Source organism: Equus asinus, chromosome 21, assembly GCF_041296235.1.
Source record: "Equus asinus isolate D_3611 breed Donkey chromosome 21, EquAss-T2T_v2, whole genome shotgun sequence".
Classification (NCBI taxonomy): Eukaryota; Metazoa; Chordata; class Mammalia; order Perissodactyla; family Equidae; genus Equus; species Equus asinus.
Window position 1 is genome coordinate 84,495,504 of NC_091810.1, and position 15,882 is coordinate 84,511,385.

General features: G+C 48.7%; 1 protein-coding gene across 16 annotated transcripts in view; it reads right to left on the reverse strand.

The window, feature by feature from the left end:
- The window catches only part of DZIP1L (DAZ interacting zinc finger protein 1 like), a 112,214-nt gene extending 96,543 nt beyond the window's left edge, over positions 1 to 15,671 (reverse strand). For 13 of the 16 annotated variants that reach the window (XM_070493371.1, XM_070493372.1, XM_070493373.1 and 10 more), the window contains exons 1-4: positions 9,861 to 13,055; positions 6,663 to 7,244; positions 3,328 to 3,421; positions 478 to 599 (exon numbers count right to left, since the gene is read on the reverse strand). In XM_070493371.1, the coding sequence (XP_070349472.1) occupies positions 478 to 599; positions 3,328 to 3,421; positions 6,663 to 7,244; positions 9,861 to 9,863 (801 nt within the window). In that variant the 5' untranslated portion in view covers positions 9,864 to 13,055. The other 3 variants (XM_070493374.1, XM_070493376.1, XM_070493375.1) reach the window with 3 other exon arrangements.
- Between the last annotated feature and the right edge of the window lie 211 nt (positions 15,672 to 15,882).

Sequence of the window (15,882 nt, forward strand, 5' to 3'; positions counted from 1 at the left end):
TGTTCCTCACAATGCCTGGCATAGGTGGTGCTCAATAAATGCATGCTGAGGGAATGAGTGATGAATGAATAAATGAAGGAACGAGGGAGGCAAGTTTACGTATTTTCATTCTACAGGTATTTCCTGAGTACCTCCTCTGGGCTGGATTCTGGAGCTTATCCAGTCTTTGTCCTCAAAAAGCTAAGAGCACGGTGTAAGAAGTGAAAATTCAGGTTCAAACGCCCTCAGAGGGCGCTGAATAACGCAGGAAACTGCAACTCTCTGCCCTACTTTTGACCACACAGGTCTGCCAAAATAACTGGATTTTCCTTTCCAGACGACCTAAAATCATCTGCCACATCCAGGAACCTGCGATCCTAGCTCTGACACCCGGCTCTGGGAAACCAGCCAGCATTTGGGCCCTGTCGATAAGGAGCATCATGGGTCTCCCAGGTCGCCCACGTCCGAGCCTCCCTGACCTCTGCCCTCCGTGCCCACCTGGAGCTGCCGCCGCCTCTCAGCCTCACGCTGGGCTTCCAGCTCCCCTTGGGTCCACTTTAGCTTGGCCCGCAGCTCTTCTAACACCTCCTCCACTGGCTGTTCCTGCTTCTTCTGTTTTCCTGTGGAGTCCATGCAAAAAGAGGGGGACCAGTTTAAGTCCAAAAGTCAGTACATTCCTCACCTATGCAATCAGTCCCACCTTAGTCTGAGGCTAGCTTTGCCACTTCCACTGCACACTGACCTCGGGCAGACGACATAACTGTTTCCCCAAACTGGAAAATGGAAAATAGCACCTACCTCAGAGGGCTGTTATGAGGACGAAACGTGACAAAGCAAAGTTGTCAGCGTTGTGCCTGGCATGACAGCTCAATAAATGTTACTATTATTGTCCTTTAAAATACCTGTTTTGACCGTACTGACACACGGAAATGTGGACGCAAAATTAGTAGAGTAACAGAGGCAGAATAGCAAATAGCACGCACACACTGGTTAGGACCCCAAAGAACAGGTCTATGCATCCCGACAGCTATCAGCGAGGAGCTTCAAGTAAGGAAAATAATTCTAGTTTTAAGTTCACTTTTTTCCATAATATAGTCTAAATGCATAGTTGTACAAAACGAAAAAAGGCAGCATGAATTATGAAGGAAACTTTCAGCCAAGCTTGCTGAAACTGTAGACTTTAAATTTTTTAAGATTTTAAACAAAGAATGAATTATAAAAGAATACTCTTAACTAAAACACATACTGATAAACCAAGATCCAAGGGTTAATGAAAAAGACACCAGCTGTACACGAACACGTTACTCTTTAAAGTACATTTAGTGATCATTAGATAGACGGTACTGTTATTAAACTCTAAGCATTTCTTTGAAAAGGCTTTTTTCAGATTGGACTTTTTGGAAACAAGCAATGTTTAGATGCAGTCAAAATTAATTTGGGTTAATAAAGTGATTTGAGGTGAGTATGGAACAGCAGAGCTGGGGTATCCGAGAGCCAGCTGCCCGAGAATAAAAAGGTCATGAACAGAAATGTCCCAAAAGTTGCCTGAAGACCATCTTCCCTCTCTCCTTACAGCCCTTTACATTAAGGAAATGGTAAGGAATATGCACAAGGATTTATACACAAGATTGGTGATCATCATGTGATTTATAATAGGGAAATTTTTGAGTAACCCATACAAATTATGAAATAATTCAATTGTGAAATAAATCATGATAGCCACATGATGGAATACTATTCAGCCATTAAAAAAATCATGTTTTCAAAGATAATTTAATGACATTGGAAAATGTGATATATTCTTAATTGGAAAAAAGCGATAGTCAAAACTGCGTGCTATACAATTATATATGTACACGGAAGAGCAGTGACAGAGAATATACCAAAATATTAACTGCAGGTGATATTGCCCATGGTTTTTATTTTTGGTTTTCTACATTCCTGTATTTAAATTTTCTATATCAAAGGCATTTTTCCCAATTTTTTTATTGTATTAAAATACACACAACACAAAATTTTCCATCTTAATCATTTTTAAATGTACAGTTCAGCAGTATTAAATACATTCATAAAGTCGTGCAACCATCACCACCATCTATCTCCATAACTCTTTTCATCTTGTAAGACAGAAACTCTGTACCCATTAAACAATGACCCCCCACCCCCTTACCCCCAGCCCCTGGCAACCACCATTCTACTTTCTGTTTCTATGAATTTGACTACTCTAGACACCTCATATATGTGAAATCATACAGTATTTGTCCTTTTGTGAGTTATTTCATTTAGCATAATGTCCTCAAGATTCATCCATGTTGTATCATATTGCAGAATTTCCATTTTGTTTAAGGCTGAATAATATTCCTTAGTATGTATATACCACATTTTGCTTATCCATTCATTTGCTTATCCATCCATCAAATGGACATTTGGGTTGCTTCCACATCTTAGCTACTGTGTGAACGCTGCTATGAACATGGGTATACAAATATCTCTTCAAAGACATATATTTTTATCAGAAAAAAAACTATTTAAGAAGTAGAAAATCTGTTTTTCTTTAGCAGCCTCCAATTCAGAACCAAGAAGAATTAGATATATAATAAATGCATAGTAACTAGGTAAATGGTGCTATTTCAAAGTCTAAGTCTGTTCTTTGAAAAGGAAATTAAAATAAAGGAAAATAAGAAAAAATTTTTATTTAATGGTATTTTTATATTTACATTATATTTATATTTTCATATCTATGTTTTATGTTTTAACAGCTATTTCTTATTGAACCTCAAAAAATGGATATAAAGTACGCAAATCTCTTTGTGGAGAAAACATACAACCTTGCTACTTGTTTTGGAATTTGAAACAACGAAATTAAAGTGATTGAGTCATAATAAGCTCACATACATACATACATAAAAAAGTCAAAAAACTGGTCTGGCTGCTCCTTAACCCCATTTAAGCTTATTCCTAGTTAGCATCAGAGAAGAGCAGATTCACAGAAGGCCAGGAGGGAAAGGCCCTTCAAAGTCACTCCGTCTGACTGCCCCCTTCACAGTGAAGGCCACTGAGACTCAGACAGGGGAGCACTGACCATGGTCACCTCGTAGAAAGAGACAAAGCTAAGACTGGAACCTACCTGTCTGACTCCCAGCCCTTCTTCCCTACACACGTGGTCAGAAACGCTCCGGGCCCCAGGTGAAACCCCCCATGATGGATGGTGGGATCATCCCATCCTCAACTGGATGATGAGGTTCTGAGGGCAGCTTTGGTGGTGTACGTGCCCCCCACCCTCTGAACACCAGCCCAGGTCCCTCCACAGTCCCAGGAGGGCCCCGGGCTGCTGCCTGGACTCACTACCTTCCGCCATGCCCTCTGCGGTGCCCGCATGTCTGCGCTGGATGTGGCCTCGGAGGAAGGTGGCATTCATGAACGTCTTGTCACACAGGTGGCACTACACAAAGGGGAAGCAGTGAGAGAGCAGGATTAGATCACCTGAGTCAGCCTGGGATTCTCCCGACATCGCAACGCCCATTTCCTTCGGCCCCCTGGGCTGCTTCAGAAATGAAGAATTTGACTAACTGAGTGAGCAGGAACATCAACCCAAAAAATATACATATATTATGTATTCCGAGCTTTAAAACACGACCAGTGCTGGGGAACTGTGAACTCTGACTGGGTATTTGACCATGTTGGGGAATTTTAGTTGGTTTTTCTGGGCATGATGATGGTATCATGTTTATGTTTAAAAATGGGAATCCTTGCCTCTTACAGATACGTACTAAAACATTTACAGACAAAATCATATGAGTAATACACTTCAAAATAACCCAGGGGTGGGAGAAATGGTTAGGAACATTGGCCATCAGCTGACAACTACTGGGCTGGGTAACGTGCAGAAGAAGCTTCATTATAGTACTCTCTCTGCTTCTGTATATGTTTGAAATTTTCCAGAATAAAAAGCTTTTTTAAAAATGCAAATGTCCAGGTCCCACCCCAGGGCTGAGAACCACCGGAGTAGAGGACAGCAAATAACAGCCCCTGCATTTCCACTTCACTCTCCTCAGGCATTTCAGACGCTGCCAATCTATCCTATCATCTTTTCACTGTAAAACTTCAAAATCCTTCCAACACGGCTTTGCAGGCTGCCATGACTAGTCAATCAGAGTAAGAGGGCAGATTATTTGCTATCTTTACAGAAGAGCAAATGTGACAGAAATTGCCAGTTGTTACCCAATCCCCATTTTCCCTTTTTCCTTTGCAATAGAAACCCTCAGTTTTAGCTGGTCATGAGGCTACTGAGAATAAACACTATATGTCCCAGCCTCCCTTGTAACCAGGTGTGGCCATGTGACTAAATTCTGGGCAATGACATGTAAGCAGAAGTGGATATGTAACTTTTAGGAGGTGCCGTTAAAGAAAGAGTCATGACATTCCTCACCCTTCCTCCTCCTGCTGAATAGAATGTAGACCTGAGAGGTGGAACTCAGGCAGCCATCTTGGACCATGAGGCAAAAGCCACATGACAAGGCTGGCAGAGCAACACATAAAGAACTGGGTCCACAATGGTTGTGGCATTCCATACCACCCCTGGATCACTTACTTCTAGACTTTATTCATGAGAGAGAAATAAACTTCTACCCAGTCACACAGCTATTATTTGAGGTTTTCTGTCACCCATAGTCAAACCTTATCCAAAGAGATACACACGACATTGACAGACTTGGTCCACTCTGGAGTTCCAAAGGGACACAAATGAATTTCTAGTTGTCGGAAGGAATATGAGTTGAATGGGTGGGGAATATTTTATGAGGCATCTTATTCCAAATCGTAAGCCCCTCCTTCATCCCACCCTTCCCCGTTTCCCTGTTCTCACCTCTCAGCACACTCACAAACCAGGCTCCTGACGCTGGACACCACCACTGCCTTCAGACTAGGTCCACACTCTTCACCATGGCATTCAAGGCTACCAGAACCTGGCTCTGCTATCATCTCCTGCCACCTCTCTGCCCACAGCCCCTCACCAACCCCACCTCAGGCCACTCCGAAGCCATCGCACTGAGCGCCCTTCTCTCCTTGGCACCCACGCTGCCTCTGCTTGCAACACTCCTTTACAAAACTGTGCTCAGCATTCAAGGCTCAGTTTAAACACCACCTCCAGAAGACACCCCCCTCCCTCCTCTGTGCTCCTACAGCTTCTCAGCCACATCTTTATTGTACTCAACACTTTCTCCACTGGTTAAGGACATGTGTTCACTTTTGACAGTACAGCTTCCTGCTGGGCGATTACCCTCTTCCCAGAGGACTGAGAATCCACGGGCTCCAGTCCACCCCCAGCTCCATGGATGAACATGTGACCCAGACCAAAGCCACTCTGAACCCCACATTCTCAGGACCTGTGATTGGTTCAGAGATGGGTCGGAGACCCACGCACGGCCAAACATAGGAGAGACGGTGAAGCACCGGCTGGGCTGCTGACACCAAAGGAGGCCCCCACCATGCCAGCCTTGAATCTGAGAAAATGAGAAGCTGCCACTACAGTAGCCCAACTGCTGCCACAGGGACAGAATCTTTCTAGAAACGGAACCCACACTGAGGAAGAATTGCCAAGAGCTGCAGGGAGAGAAACTAGATTCTGGTGCCATCGTCTGATTCCTGGGGCAAATCACACCTGAATCCATACACAAAATCACACACAAAAAATCCATAACCCTGGATTTTTAAGTTAAATCAGCCAAAAAATTCCTTATTGGTCTAAGCGAGGTTGGATTGCTGCTTTGTCACTTACTACTGAAAGGGTTCTGACCCTTTTTATCATAATCAACATTATATCAACTATATAAACTATCATTCTATCAATTGACATTGGATCATAATGATTCCTGCTGTCCCACGCACCCCCAAACTATGAATTTCTTGAAAACCTGAACCAGCATGACTTGTGCCTTCATCCTCAGAGCCTGGCCCAGGGCCTGGCCATCACGACAATTCATTAAAGGGCAACTGTCCCCAGTCCACACTTTCTATGGAAATACATGCAAATACTCAAATGCCACTGTGGGGAATGAACTGTCACTTAGTTGAATAATGGAGTCACTTTTCCAGAATGGGCCTGGCTCCACCAGTCCCTTGTCACACACTGATTCCACACATACATACACCCTCTTACACATCCCTTTACATATCACACTCTCGACATGCACACACAAACCTTTCATACATACACACGTATGCCCTCCATAACCCTTCGACACATATCCACCATTCATACCACCACACCATAAATACACCTTTATATGCACACTTCTACACACATGCACACATACCATACACACATGTGCCCTCCAAACACTCACATACACAGATTCACACCATCCATAAACACAGATACCCCCCGTGCATTCACACATCACACGCTAGACACGCACCCTCTCCATAAACACACACACACTCTGTGCACACACATCCTTCCTACACACACCTGCCACAAATGCGTAATTTCATTCTCACACACACACTGTAGAACCTGGTCAGACACCCTTGGGCTCCCTGACCGCAAGCAGCGTCTCTAAAATCTGCTCCTAACCAGTGAAATGGCCCACAGGGCCTTGGGACCCACGGCAGTGGTGCTGCCCAGGTGGCCTGGTGGCTGGGCGCAAAGCCCTCCCACTCCCCACCCTGCAGAGATCCCTTACCGTGTGGTAGCTGTGGGCGCCTGTCTGCAGGAGCAGCTGCTGCAAGGTGCTGATCATCTTGCGACGCCGGCGGCTCTCCTCCCGTACACCCTTGAGCTCGTCAGCCTGGCGGCCCAGTTCCTGCTGGCCACGCTCCTGCTGGCCCAGGCTGGCCTGCAGCCGCGCCTCCAGCTGGGCCACGCTGGCACTCAGGCAATCCTGGCAGTGCAGCAGGTACTCGATGATGAGCTGCGCCAAGCGCAGCACCTTGAGCAGCGCTGGGTCCACAGGCTGCCCACAGCGGCTGCACGCCTCCCGGTCCAAATTGCAGAAGGTGACGCCAGCGATGTTCTCCTGCAGGGTGGCCACGTCCAGCTCCCGGGCCACGCGGTCCACATCCAGGGCACTAATACGCCTCCAGTCCATGCTTTCATGGCGAGGCTGGAACTTGAAGGTAGGGAGCATGTAGGCCCCAAAGAGGGGGCCACTGAGGCCCTCAGCAGTGGTTGCAGGAGACTGCATGGGCAGGGAAAGCCCTGGGCTGATCACCGAGGGAGGATGCCACCAGGGCCACGGCAGCAGACAAAGGAGCTGAGAGAGGGCCTGGAAAATGAGAAGTGAGTCCAAGTTAGGCAAGGTGCGTGTGGCTGCATGTACCATACACGTGGCCAGCAAGAGCCTAAGGGAACTAAACAACAGCTGCAGTAGGCTGCTCTGCCCTGACACAGCCAGAGCTCCAGCAAGCAAGGGTGTGGGCTTTCCAGTCTCACAGATGTGGACTCAGAACCTCAGCCCTGGGCAAGTCCCTTCACAGCTTTAAGCCTCCTGTGTATACTGGGGATCACGGGGCCCACTTTGCAAGCCTGTGGTTAGGAATGAGGCAGGTGAAGCACTCAGCATAGAGTCTGGCACATAGTAGGTCCTCAGTGAACATCTCTGTGCCCCAGTCCACTGCAAGAGTGCCTGCCCGAGCTCTTTGTTGGGCGGAGCTGTCAGATGTATAAGTAGGTCCTTCTGCAGCCTGACATTGACCTCAGGATAAAGTCCAAGAACTCACCTCGGGTGGCAGAGCTGCCTAACGTCTACCACAGCCCATCCTCTCCTCCCATTATTACAAGGTCAGGGTGGAATAGTGGTGGGCTACATTTCCCAGTTTCCTCGGCTATAAGGTGTGGTCATGTGACTATGTCCTCCCTAGTGGGATGTGAGTGAACTGATGTCCGCCACTGCCCAGGGGGTGCTTAGGAGAGCGCCTGCGACCCTACACACAGATTGTGCCCAGTCCATGATGGTCTTTTTTTTTTTCAAACCTAATGGTTTAGAAAAGAGCTCCAGTTTGTTATCAAAAGACTCAGCTTCTACTCTCCCCTCTCTTGGTAGACACAGAAACTGTTCTCTCTCTTTGGAGAGTAATTTGACAAGAGCAACAGGAATTTAAAATGAACATTCCACTACTAGAAATTACAATTTATCCTACAGATAAACTCATACAAGTGTGCAAAGGTGCTTGTGCAAAAATTCTCATTGTAGTGTTGTCTGTAATAGCAAAGTCCAAGAAGGCAAAGTACAGTAGGGGATGCCACAGACCGTCTCTATACAATGAAATACTACGCAGTTATTCAAAACAAAGCCACTTTTCATGTACTGATATGGAATAACGACCACACATACACATATACAGACACACATGCTTCCATTTCTGTTTAAATGAAATATTAATATAGTCACATTTAGTAATAATTTGCAAAAATAAAGGAGATAAGTATATCTCATCTATATCTATATATATCTGAATATATATATCTATCTCACTTTAGAATAGTTACCTATGAGGGATGAGGAAAATGGGAATGAGAAACGGGGATAAATAAATGAATAGACGGATAGTGCATGGATAGGAGATGGATAGATAGACGGACAGACAGACAGATAGACAGGACTTACATTTACCAATGATGATAATGATACATATATACACATACATGAGTGATCCGTATTTGTTATTCATATATAGTCATAATTAAATAAAATATACTAATTTAGATTCCTATATGATTCATTATCTGTATTATTTCATAAGCACAGACTATTTCTAGAAAAATAAACGAGCTGTTAGCTGTTTATGGTTACCTCTGGGAAGGGGGAATGGAGGTTTGAGGACTTTTATTTTCCCCTTTCCACCTCTCTAGACTATCCAAAGTTCTCTGCATCATCATCTATTACTTTTATAATTTTTTAAAGAAAAAAATACAATTCCTGCTCTTGAGGAACTCAGAATCCGACTGGGGCAACAAGAAGTATATGTGACCCTATTTAATCAAGTTCTTTCTAGATTACGTGATTCCGACTTTTACGTGCAATAGAAAATCAGAGGAGAGAAAGGTCCTTGGTCTCAGGATGGAGAAAGGCCTTGAGGAAGCGGTGGGGCCAGGTCTGCAGAGGGGAAGGGCCTGCAGGAAAGGCTCCACCCCCCAAGCCTCTCATGGATGAAAGGCTGTGGTACCCGTGATAGGACCCCCCCACCTACCCGTGGGGCGCTGTAAGAACCCAAGGAGAAGCGAGGGAAGCCCTCAGTAACAATACCGGCCACAGTGCAAGGTGTGCCAGCCTCTGTGCCAGACACAACCAAACACAAACCTACAAGCAGGTACCACTCTTTCATTTTACCGACAAGGAAACTGATGTGTGGAGAGGGGAAGTGGCTTGCCCCAGGTAGGGAGGTCAGCGTTGAAGGACAACCGAGGTGCATCTGGCTCCAAAGCTTGTGGACTTTGAACCACCCAGCACGATTCTTGAGGCTATTTGTCCTAAAACTCTGCTTTGATCAGCTCATCACCGCTTATCCCTCAAACTCATTCATTCATTCACTCACTCCCCCCTCATTTACAGGATGCCTACCTGGGTCAGCCCAGGTTACCGAGGTGTATTAACCACATGTCTGCCCCCAACACAGGAGCTCAGCATGGCTTCTTGTTGCCACAGTACCAAGTCCAAACCCCGCAGCCAGGCCTCGAAGACTGCCCACAGGAGGCCACTGACCTCCCTTTTCAGTTTCAGCAACCACGCTTCCCTTTCTCAGACTCTTTCCCAACATGTGCTCCAAAAACAAAACCATCCAACCACAAGCATGCCCTCCATGGCCATGAGGAGAAGATCAGCACAATTCTACTCAAAGTGTCGCACTATCAAAAAGGAGGAGGTGAACGACGTGATACTCACCATGCTCAGCTCCAAGCTGCAACCACGTCCCCGGAGCCTCAGAGACAATTGTCACAACAAGCCGTGCCTTGGAGCAACAGCAGGTTACCAGGCATGCCGTGGGCAGGGGTAACAGGACACCCGCTCCCTGTGCTCCCACAGCCCGGAGCTCACCTGACAACTCACTGTTTAACTATTAAAACTTTGGCCTCAGGTGTTTGCCCACAGTCCTGTCTCTAACAACAAGGCCAAGGACGCTCCATCAGCAGCTCTCTCACTCTCCTCCCTCCGCTCCAAATGCTCCCTCCATCCTCTTCCTTGAACAGTTACTATCCTTTCTCCCTTCCTGCAAGGCAGGGTGTGCCAGTGCCCCCACGTCATTCTGCCATTCACCCACGACCCGTCTCTCCCTGCACGCTCTCCCTGGGGATGAGCTCACACACACCACAGCTTCAGCTACACAGTCCTGCTTTAGGCTGAGCCGCAGCCACTCCCAAATCTCTTTCTCACCGGCCCATATGTCTCTTGGGACTTAGACCCAACCTTCCAACACTGTTTATGCCAGAAATTGTAAATCCAAATTCCACCAGGGCCAGGAAGGTGTGTTAAATGCAGGACACAGCAGCTATAAGAGAAACCACAGTACAAATTGATGACAAATGGCAACTGATTCCCCATCTTAGTGTCCCAGACACAATTAGGCAGTGTGGTGCCTGGACCAGCAGCATCAGCATCAACTGGGAACTTGTTAGAAATGCAGATCCCCAGACTTACGGATTCAGGAGCACTGCAGGAGGGAGTGTGGGGTAGGGAGTGTTGGGGATTGTGGCAAAATGGGGAGTCCATGCCCTGTTTAAAAGCGGCAGCCGCCACTGAGCTTCAGCCATATGGGAATGGATTTTATGTGTTCTTATGGGCTAATTCCAAATTCATTAAGAAGGTATTCAAAGACCTCTAAGAACTGTTTCCAAACTACCTCTCTAGCTGCATCTCTCACTTAACCATATTCCTCGCTGTCCATACTTTCATATCTCTGAACTATTTATTTATAGGCCCTGTCTTTAAGCACTTTATAACGAGTAACTCATGTACTCCTCACAACACCTCTGGAGGAGATACTTTTTTTTTTTTTGAGGAAGATTAGCCCTGAGCTAACTACTGCCAGTCCTCCTCTTTTTGCTGAGGAAACCTGGCCCTGAGCTAATATCTGTGCCCATCTTCCTCTACTTTATATGTGGGACGCCTACCACAGCATGGCATACCAAGTGGTGCCATGTCCGCACCCGGGATTCGAACCGGCAAACCCTGGGCCGCCAAGAAGCAGAATGTGCAAACTTTATCACTGCGCCACCAGGCCGGCGCTGAGGAGAGACTATTATTATCTAACCCACAAGGAAGTGAAGAAGCTTGCCTCAGGTGCAGGAGGCAGGATCCAAACCCACACAGCCGGGTGACAGAATCCGAGCTCTTCCCCACTGTGCATGCTGCCTCTTGGTAGAGATGGCCCTCCACCACCTCCTTCTGCTCCTACTGCAGGGGAATGCGTGCTCCAAGGCCTTGCTCATACATGATTGCCCCCATAAATCCCTCCCAGGCCCACAATCAGAACTCCCTGCCCCTCCCCTAGGCTCCCAGAGCACAGGCACGCACTCCTCCGGTCGCCCTCACCACACTCTGGTCGAGGTTGGGGCAGCTGTGCAACATTCATCCATCCATCCCATCAACAAATGAGTCCTGAGCCCCTACTAAGTGCCAGGCACCATGATTGGCACTCAGAATTGACGGTGACCCAGGCAACTGTCCCTGCCATTGTTAATAAAAACAGTTAACAGTCTGGCACTGTGTACTCCACACACAGTCAGGAGGCTTTACGTGTATCACCCCATCTAATTCTCACCACAGCCCAGTAGGCAGATGAAGAAGCTTCGAGGTGAACGAGGAGAGCCAAGTCACACAACCAGTAAGTGGTGGCATCTGGCTCCAGAGTTTGTTCTCCACAAAGACAGAAATGACCCTACAGAGTGGTAAGTGCCGGGGTAGGAGCCAGGCCGGGTGCTGTGGGAGCACCAAGGAGGGCCACACCAGGATGTTTCTGTCTCCCTTCTCCCACCGACTCCCCCAGCCCTGAGCTCCACAAGGGCTGAGACCACGGCTTATACCTATCTGTTGTATTTCCACTCCTAGCATATTACCTGCAGCCCAGACTGCTACTGAACTGAGCAGGTTTGTCAAAATCTTAGAATATTGCCTCAAAAGTCTACCTTCTTGGGGTCTTGGAGAAATGAGGCTATGGACCAGTGAGAATTAGGATAAAGAGTACGAATGAGTTAGGAGTCCTTAATTTGGACTCGCTGGAGAGAAATGCCATTCAGCCTTAGTAAAATGCTGGGTTGTTGACCATCTGTGTCCATAGCTCAATCCCACTGGCCACTAACGAAAGCTTGGAGCGTGGGAGCCCTCGGGGGTCGGCTCAGGCCGATTCGCGAGGAGCCCCAGCGCCCACATCCCCTGTGAGGACCTGGCTGCAGTGTCGAGCTTGCTTCCTGAGCAGCTCTGAAACCCGCACGTTTACACTCTGAGCACACTCTGATAGCACTGAGGATGGCAGCCCCACTCCCAGTTATATGCAATTCTGAATTAGGGCTCTGAGTTCATGAGGACTCACTGAACCCCAAAAGTATCCCTGCTGTCTTCTACTAGAACCCCAAGGGGCCAATTCTCAGAAGGCCCAGGGCTTGGACATCAAAAGGTGAGCAGAACTGTGGGAATTTGAAGATGATGATGATGATGATAGCAGCCATCGTTTACTAAGTATCTGTGTGCCAGGCACTGTGCCAGGCTGTGAAAGTGCTATTTCTGGCTTTGTATGTAGCTACGATTTGCCTCATCTGACAAATGTAGAAACTGAGGCTCAGAAAAGCTAAGGGACCCGCCCCAACTCACTCAGCTACCACGTAAAGAAGCCAAGATTCAATCAAGTTCTGTCTGACACCAAAGCTTTCAAATTATGCCAAACTACCTCCTAATGATGATGGTGACGATACATAGATTATTTCCCATTACGGAAATTACAGTACCTGAGATTTCTTGACTAAACTTCAAGGACTGAAAGAGCTGACAGCAAATCACAAGAGGGTCGGCACTGGAAACCCTAATTCTCCCTGTATGTTGGCAGAGCTTAGCCAAATGCGACTCAGTTTTGAAGACAAAGCCAAAGGAGAGTGCTGCGGGTTACCTGGAGACCACACCCCCGGGGGCAGGAACACCACACTCTCTCCAGACCGAATTATCAGCAGACTGCTTCTCCCACATCTGGGAATAGAAACACAAGGCAGAAATGACTCTCTGTCATCAGGAAACCTGAAGCTGTGTTAACCATCTCTAGATGTTTTGATGGAGTCCTCGGAAACTTCCCAATCCTAAACCAATGTCACAATTAGTGGGACACAAAAGAATGATATTTATGCCAGCATTCCAAACTCACTTCATTGTCACAGAGATGGTTTCTACCTGGACAGTCCCACAGCCAAGAACGAAAGCCCGTCTACCACCCTTGCTTTGCATACCCCTGGCCATGAGGTGTTCACCACCTCACAAGGCAGCCATCCACTGTGAAACAATTCCCCGAGACTTTATGGTACTGAAAGCTGCCCACCTATGATCTGTTAAAGATAACTTCCACAAAATCAACCAAAGAGCTGATTTTTTTAAATAAAATTCTGACTGAGTTAATGTAACTTGGCAGCTAGTCTATACCACCGCTGCTGCCACCTTACTGTCTCTGCTGCTTCCTCAAGAAGGCAGCCAAGAGGAGCACTTGGAGGAGCCAGGCTTCTGAGGCGGCTGCCAGGCAATCATTTACCAGCCCGCCCTGGCTCTGAGCCAAAGGCAGCGGGACCTGCCCCGGGAGCTCAGGCGTGTCATTAGTGCTAATTGTGGTGGCTGCCAAGGAAACCTGCACATAGTTTGCAAACAGGCTGTGCACACATGGTAGTCAAGAGAGCGCTAGAGACCCCAACGGAGGTGAGTGACCCAGGAGCTCTTCCGGAGCGAGCCCATCACAGACCTTAGCTTTGTTCTCTGATTCTGTTGTTTTCCAAAGAAAGAAGTCCCCCTCTCCACTCTTGCCTTCACGCACTCCCAGAACCATCAAGTATCAAGAGAGAGAGACACTCCACCCCGACAGCTGGACTCCATTCCTAGCAACCTTAAGGAGATATTTTTAAAAGAAATCGTCCACGGTTTTGTCAGGAACCTATTCTAAGTTTTTGCCACAAGAGGATTTTCTTCAAAATAAAAAACTGGGAGCAGGAATTTGATCGACATCGCTCAGGAGTACTTTAGAGAAGGAGACTACGTACTGACAGGACCGATCCTCCCAGGTGCAGGACGGTCAAAGACCAACACCACTTTTCACATCTCAAACAAAACCAGCTTAGAATATTCTGGCGTTTTCTTTCCTCTGGAGGAGCCATTGCCTCTTGGTAGAGTTTCTCCATCTCTAGTGCCTGAGCCATCAGAATCTCACAAAATCCTCGCTACAGGTGCAAGGCCAGGGACAAGTGGCACGGCAGGCGGTTAACCCTGCTAACCAGGACTGCCCTTGCTGCAAGGGGCCCACAAGGAGGTTCACAAGAGCCCACCAAACTGTGCCGTTCCCCACTCCTGTCAGTTTCAGCTGAACAGCAAGCCTTTTCACCAAATTCCAGCTCTGTGGCAGGACCCGGTTATGCTCCACAAGTGAATTCAGGTTTCTGTTCGCAACCAGAAGCATATAACTTCACGGGATCATTTTATCAAGGTGGATGGTGTCCAAAAACATTTCCATATGAGGGAGATGTCTCCAGACCCTGGGTGCTGACAAGACAGACAAAAGACCACTTCTCAAACACTTGACTGGAGGACTAGCCTTCTCTAGGTGGAGTTGTTCTCACTGGAGGGTCCTCAGCTCCAGGAGGAGGTGTTAGGCACTGTGACCAAGAAGGATGACACTCCCCCCCCCAGCTGTCTGCAGACACGAGTGTAAGAGGCCACAGACAGAGCACCTCACACTCACCACTCTCAAAAGTCCTGCTAGAAATCAAACTCCAGGAGATAAGGCAGGTGCAGACAGCCCGGCCCTTAGGAGCGCTGGCTGGATGGCAGCCCCTGCCCAGCCCTCCAGACCCACACCTCTGCCCGCCTTCCGGCCCCTTGTCCTGTGCACAGCAAGTCTCCCGTGAACTTGTACCTGGGGAAAACACCATTGCTGCCTCCCCCCAAACTCCAGCCCAGGAGTACAAGGAGAAGAAACGGGATGCCAATGTGTTTGCTTTTTAAACCATCTTGTTAGCAAAAGATCCCCCTTTACCTGCAGAACTCAAAGCATCAAGCCCCCAAATCATTTTACTTTTTTCAGCAAGTAGAAATCCAGGGCTGTCTTCCCAGCGAAGCCCAGACCTGGGGTTCAGCCAGTGCTGCTCCCCTCCCGGGGTACCCCGCTCCAGAGCGGGCCAAGGAGCCGCGGCGCAGGGCCGAGCCGGGGCGCGGGAAGCGGCGCGTCTGGAGGCCGAGCCGGGGCGCGGCGGCCGCAACTCCCGGGCTGCAGCCGCTAATGTTTAACCCCCGCGCCCGTGGCCCGATCCACGGGGCCCTCGCACCGCCCGCCCGCGCCCCTCCCGGGCCGAATTCCTGGCATAGTTTCCCAGCGGCCCGGCTCACCTGGGGGTCCGGAGCCGGGAGGCGGCAGAGGTCCGGAGGTGCCCCCCTCTCGCCCGGCCCGGCCTCCCGGCTCGCCCCAGCGCCCCGCGCCGCCACAGCCCTTCCCGGAACCCGCCCCGCCGCGCGGCCCGGGGATGCTTCCCAGCCTCGGGCACCCGGACGCCGCGGGCGCGGGGAGCAGGCCGGCCGGCCCCCCGGCGCTGCCGCCCTGGGGACGGGCAAGAGGACCCCTCAGCGCCCGCGGCTCGGCCTGGGGTCTCCGACGCCTCCCGCCCCGACGAGAGCCGCTCCACCCCGCCCCGGCGAGGGTGGAGCCTCTCCCCAGCCCCCTGGGAGGAGCTAT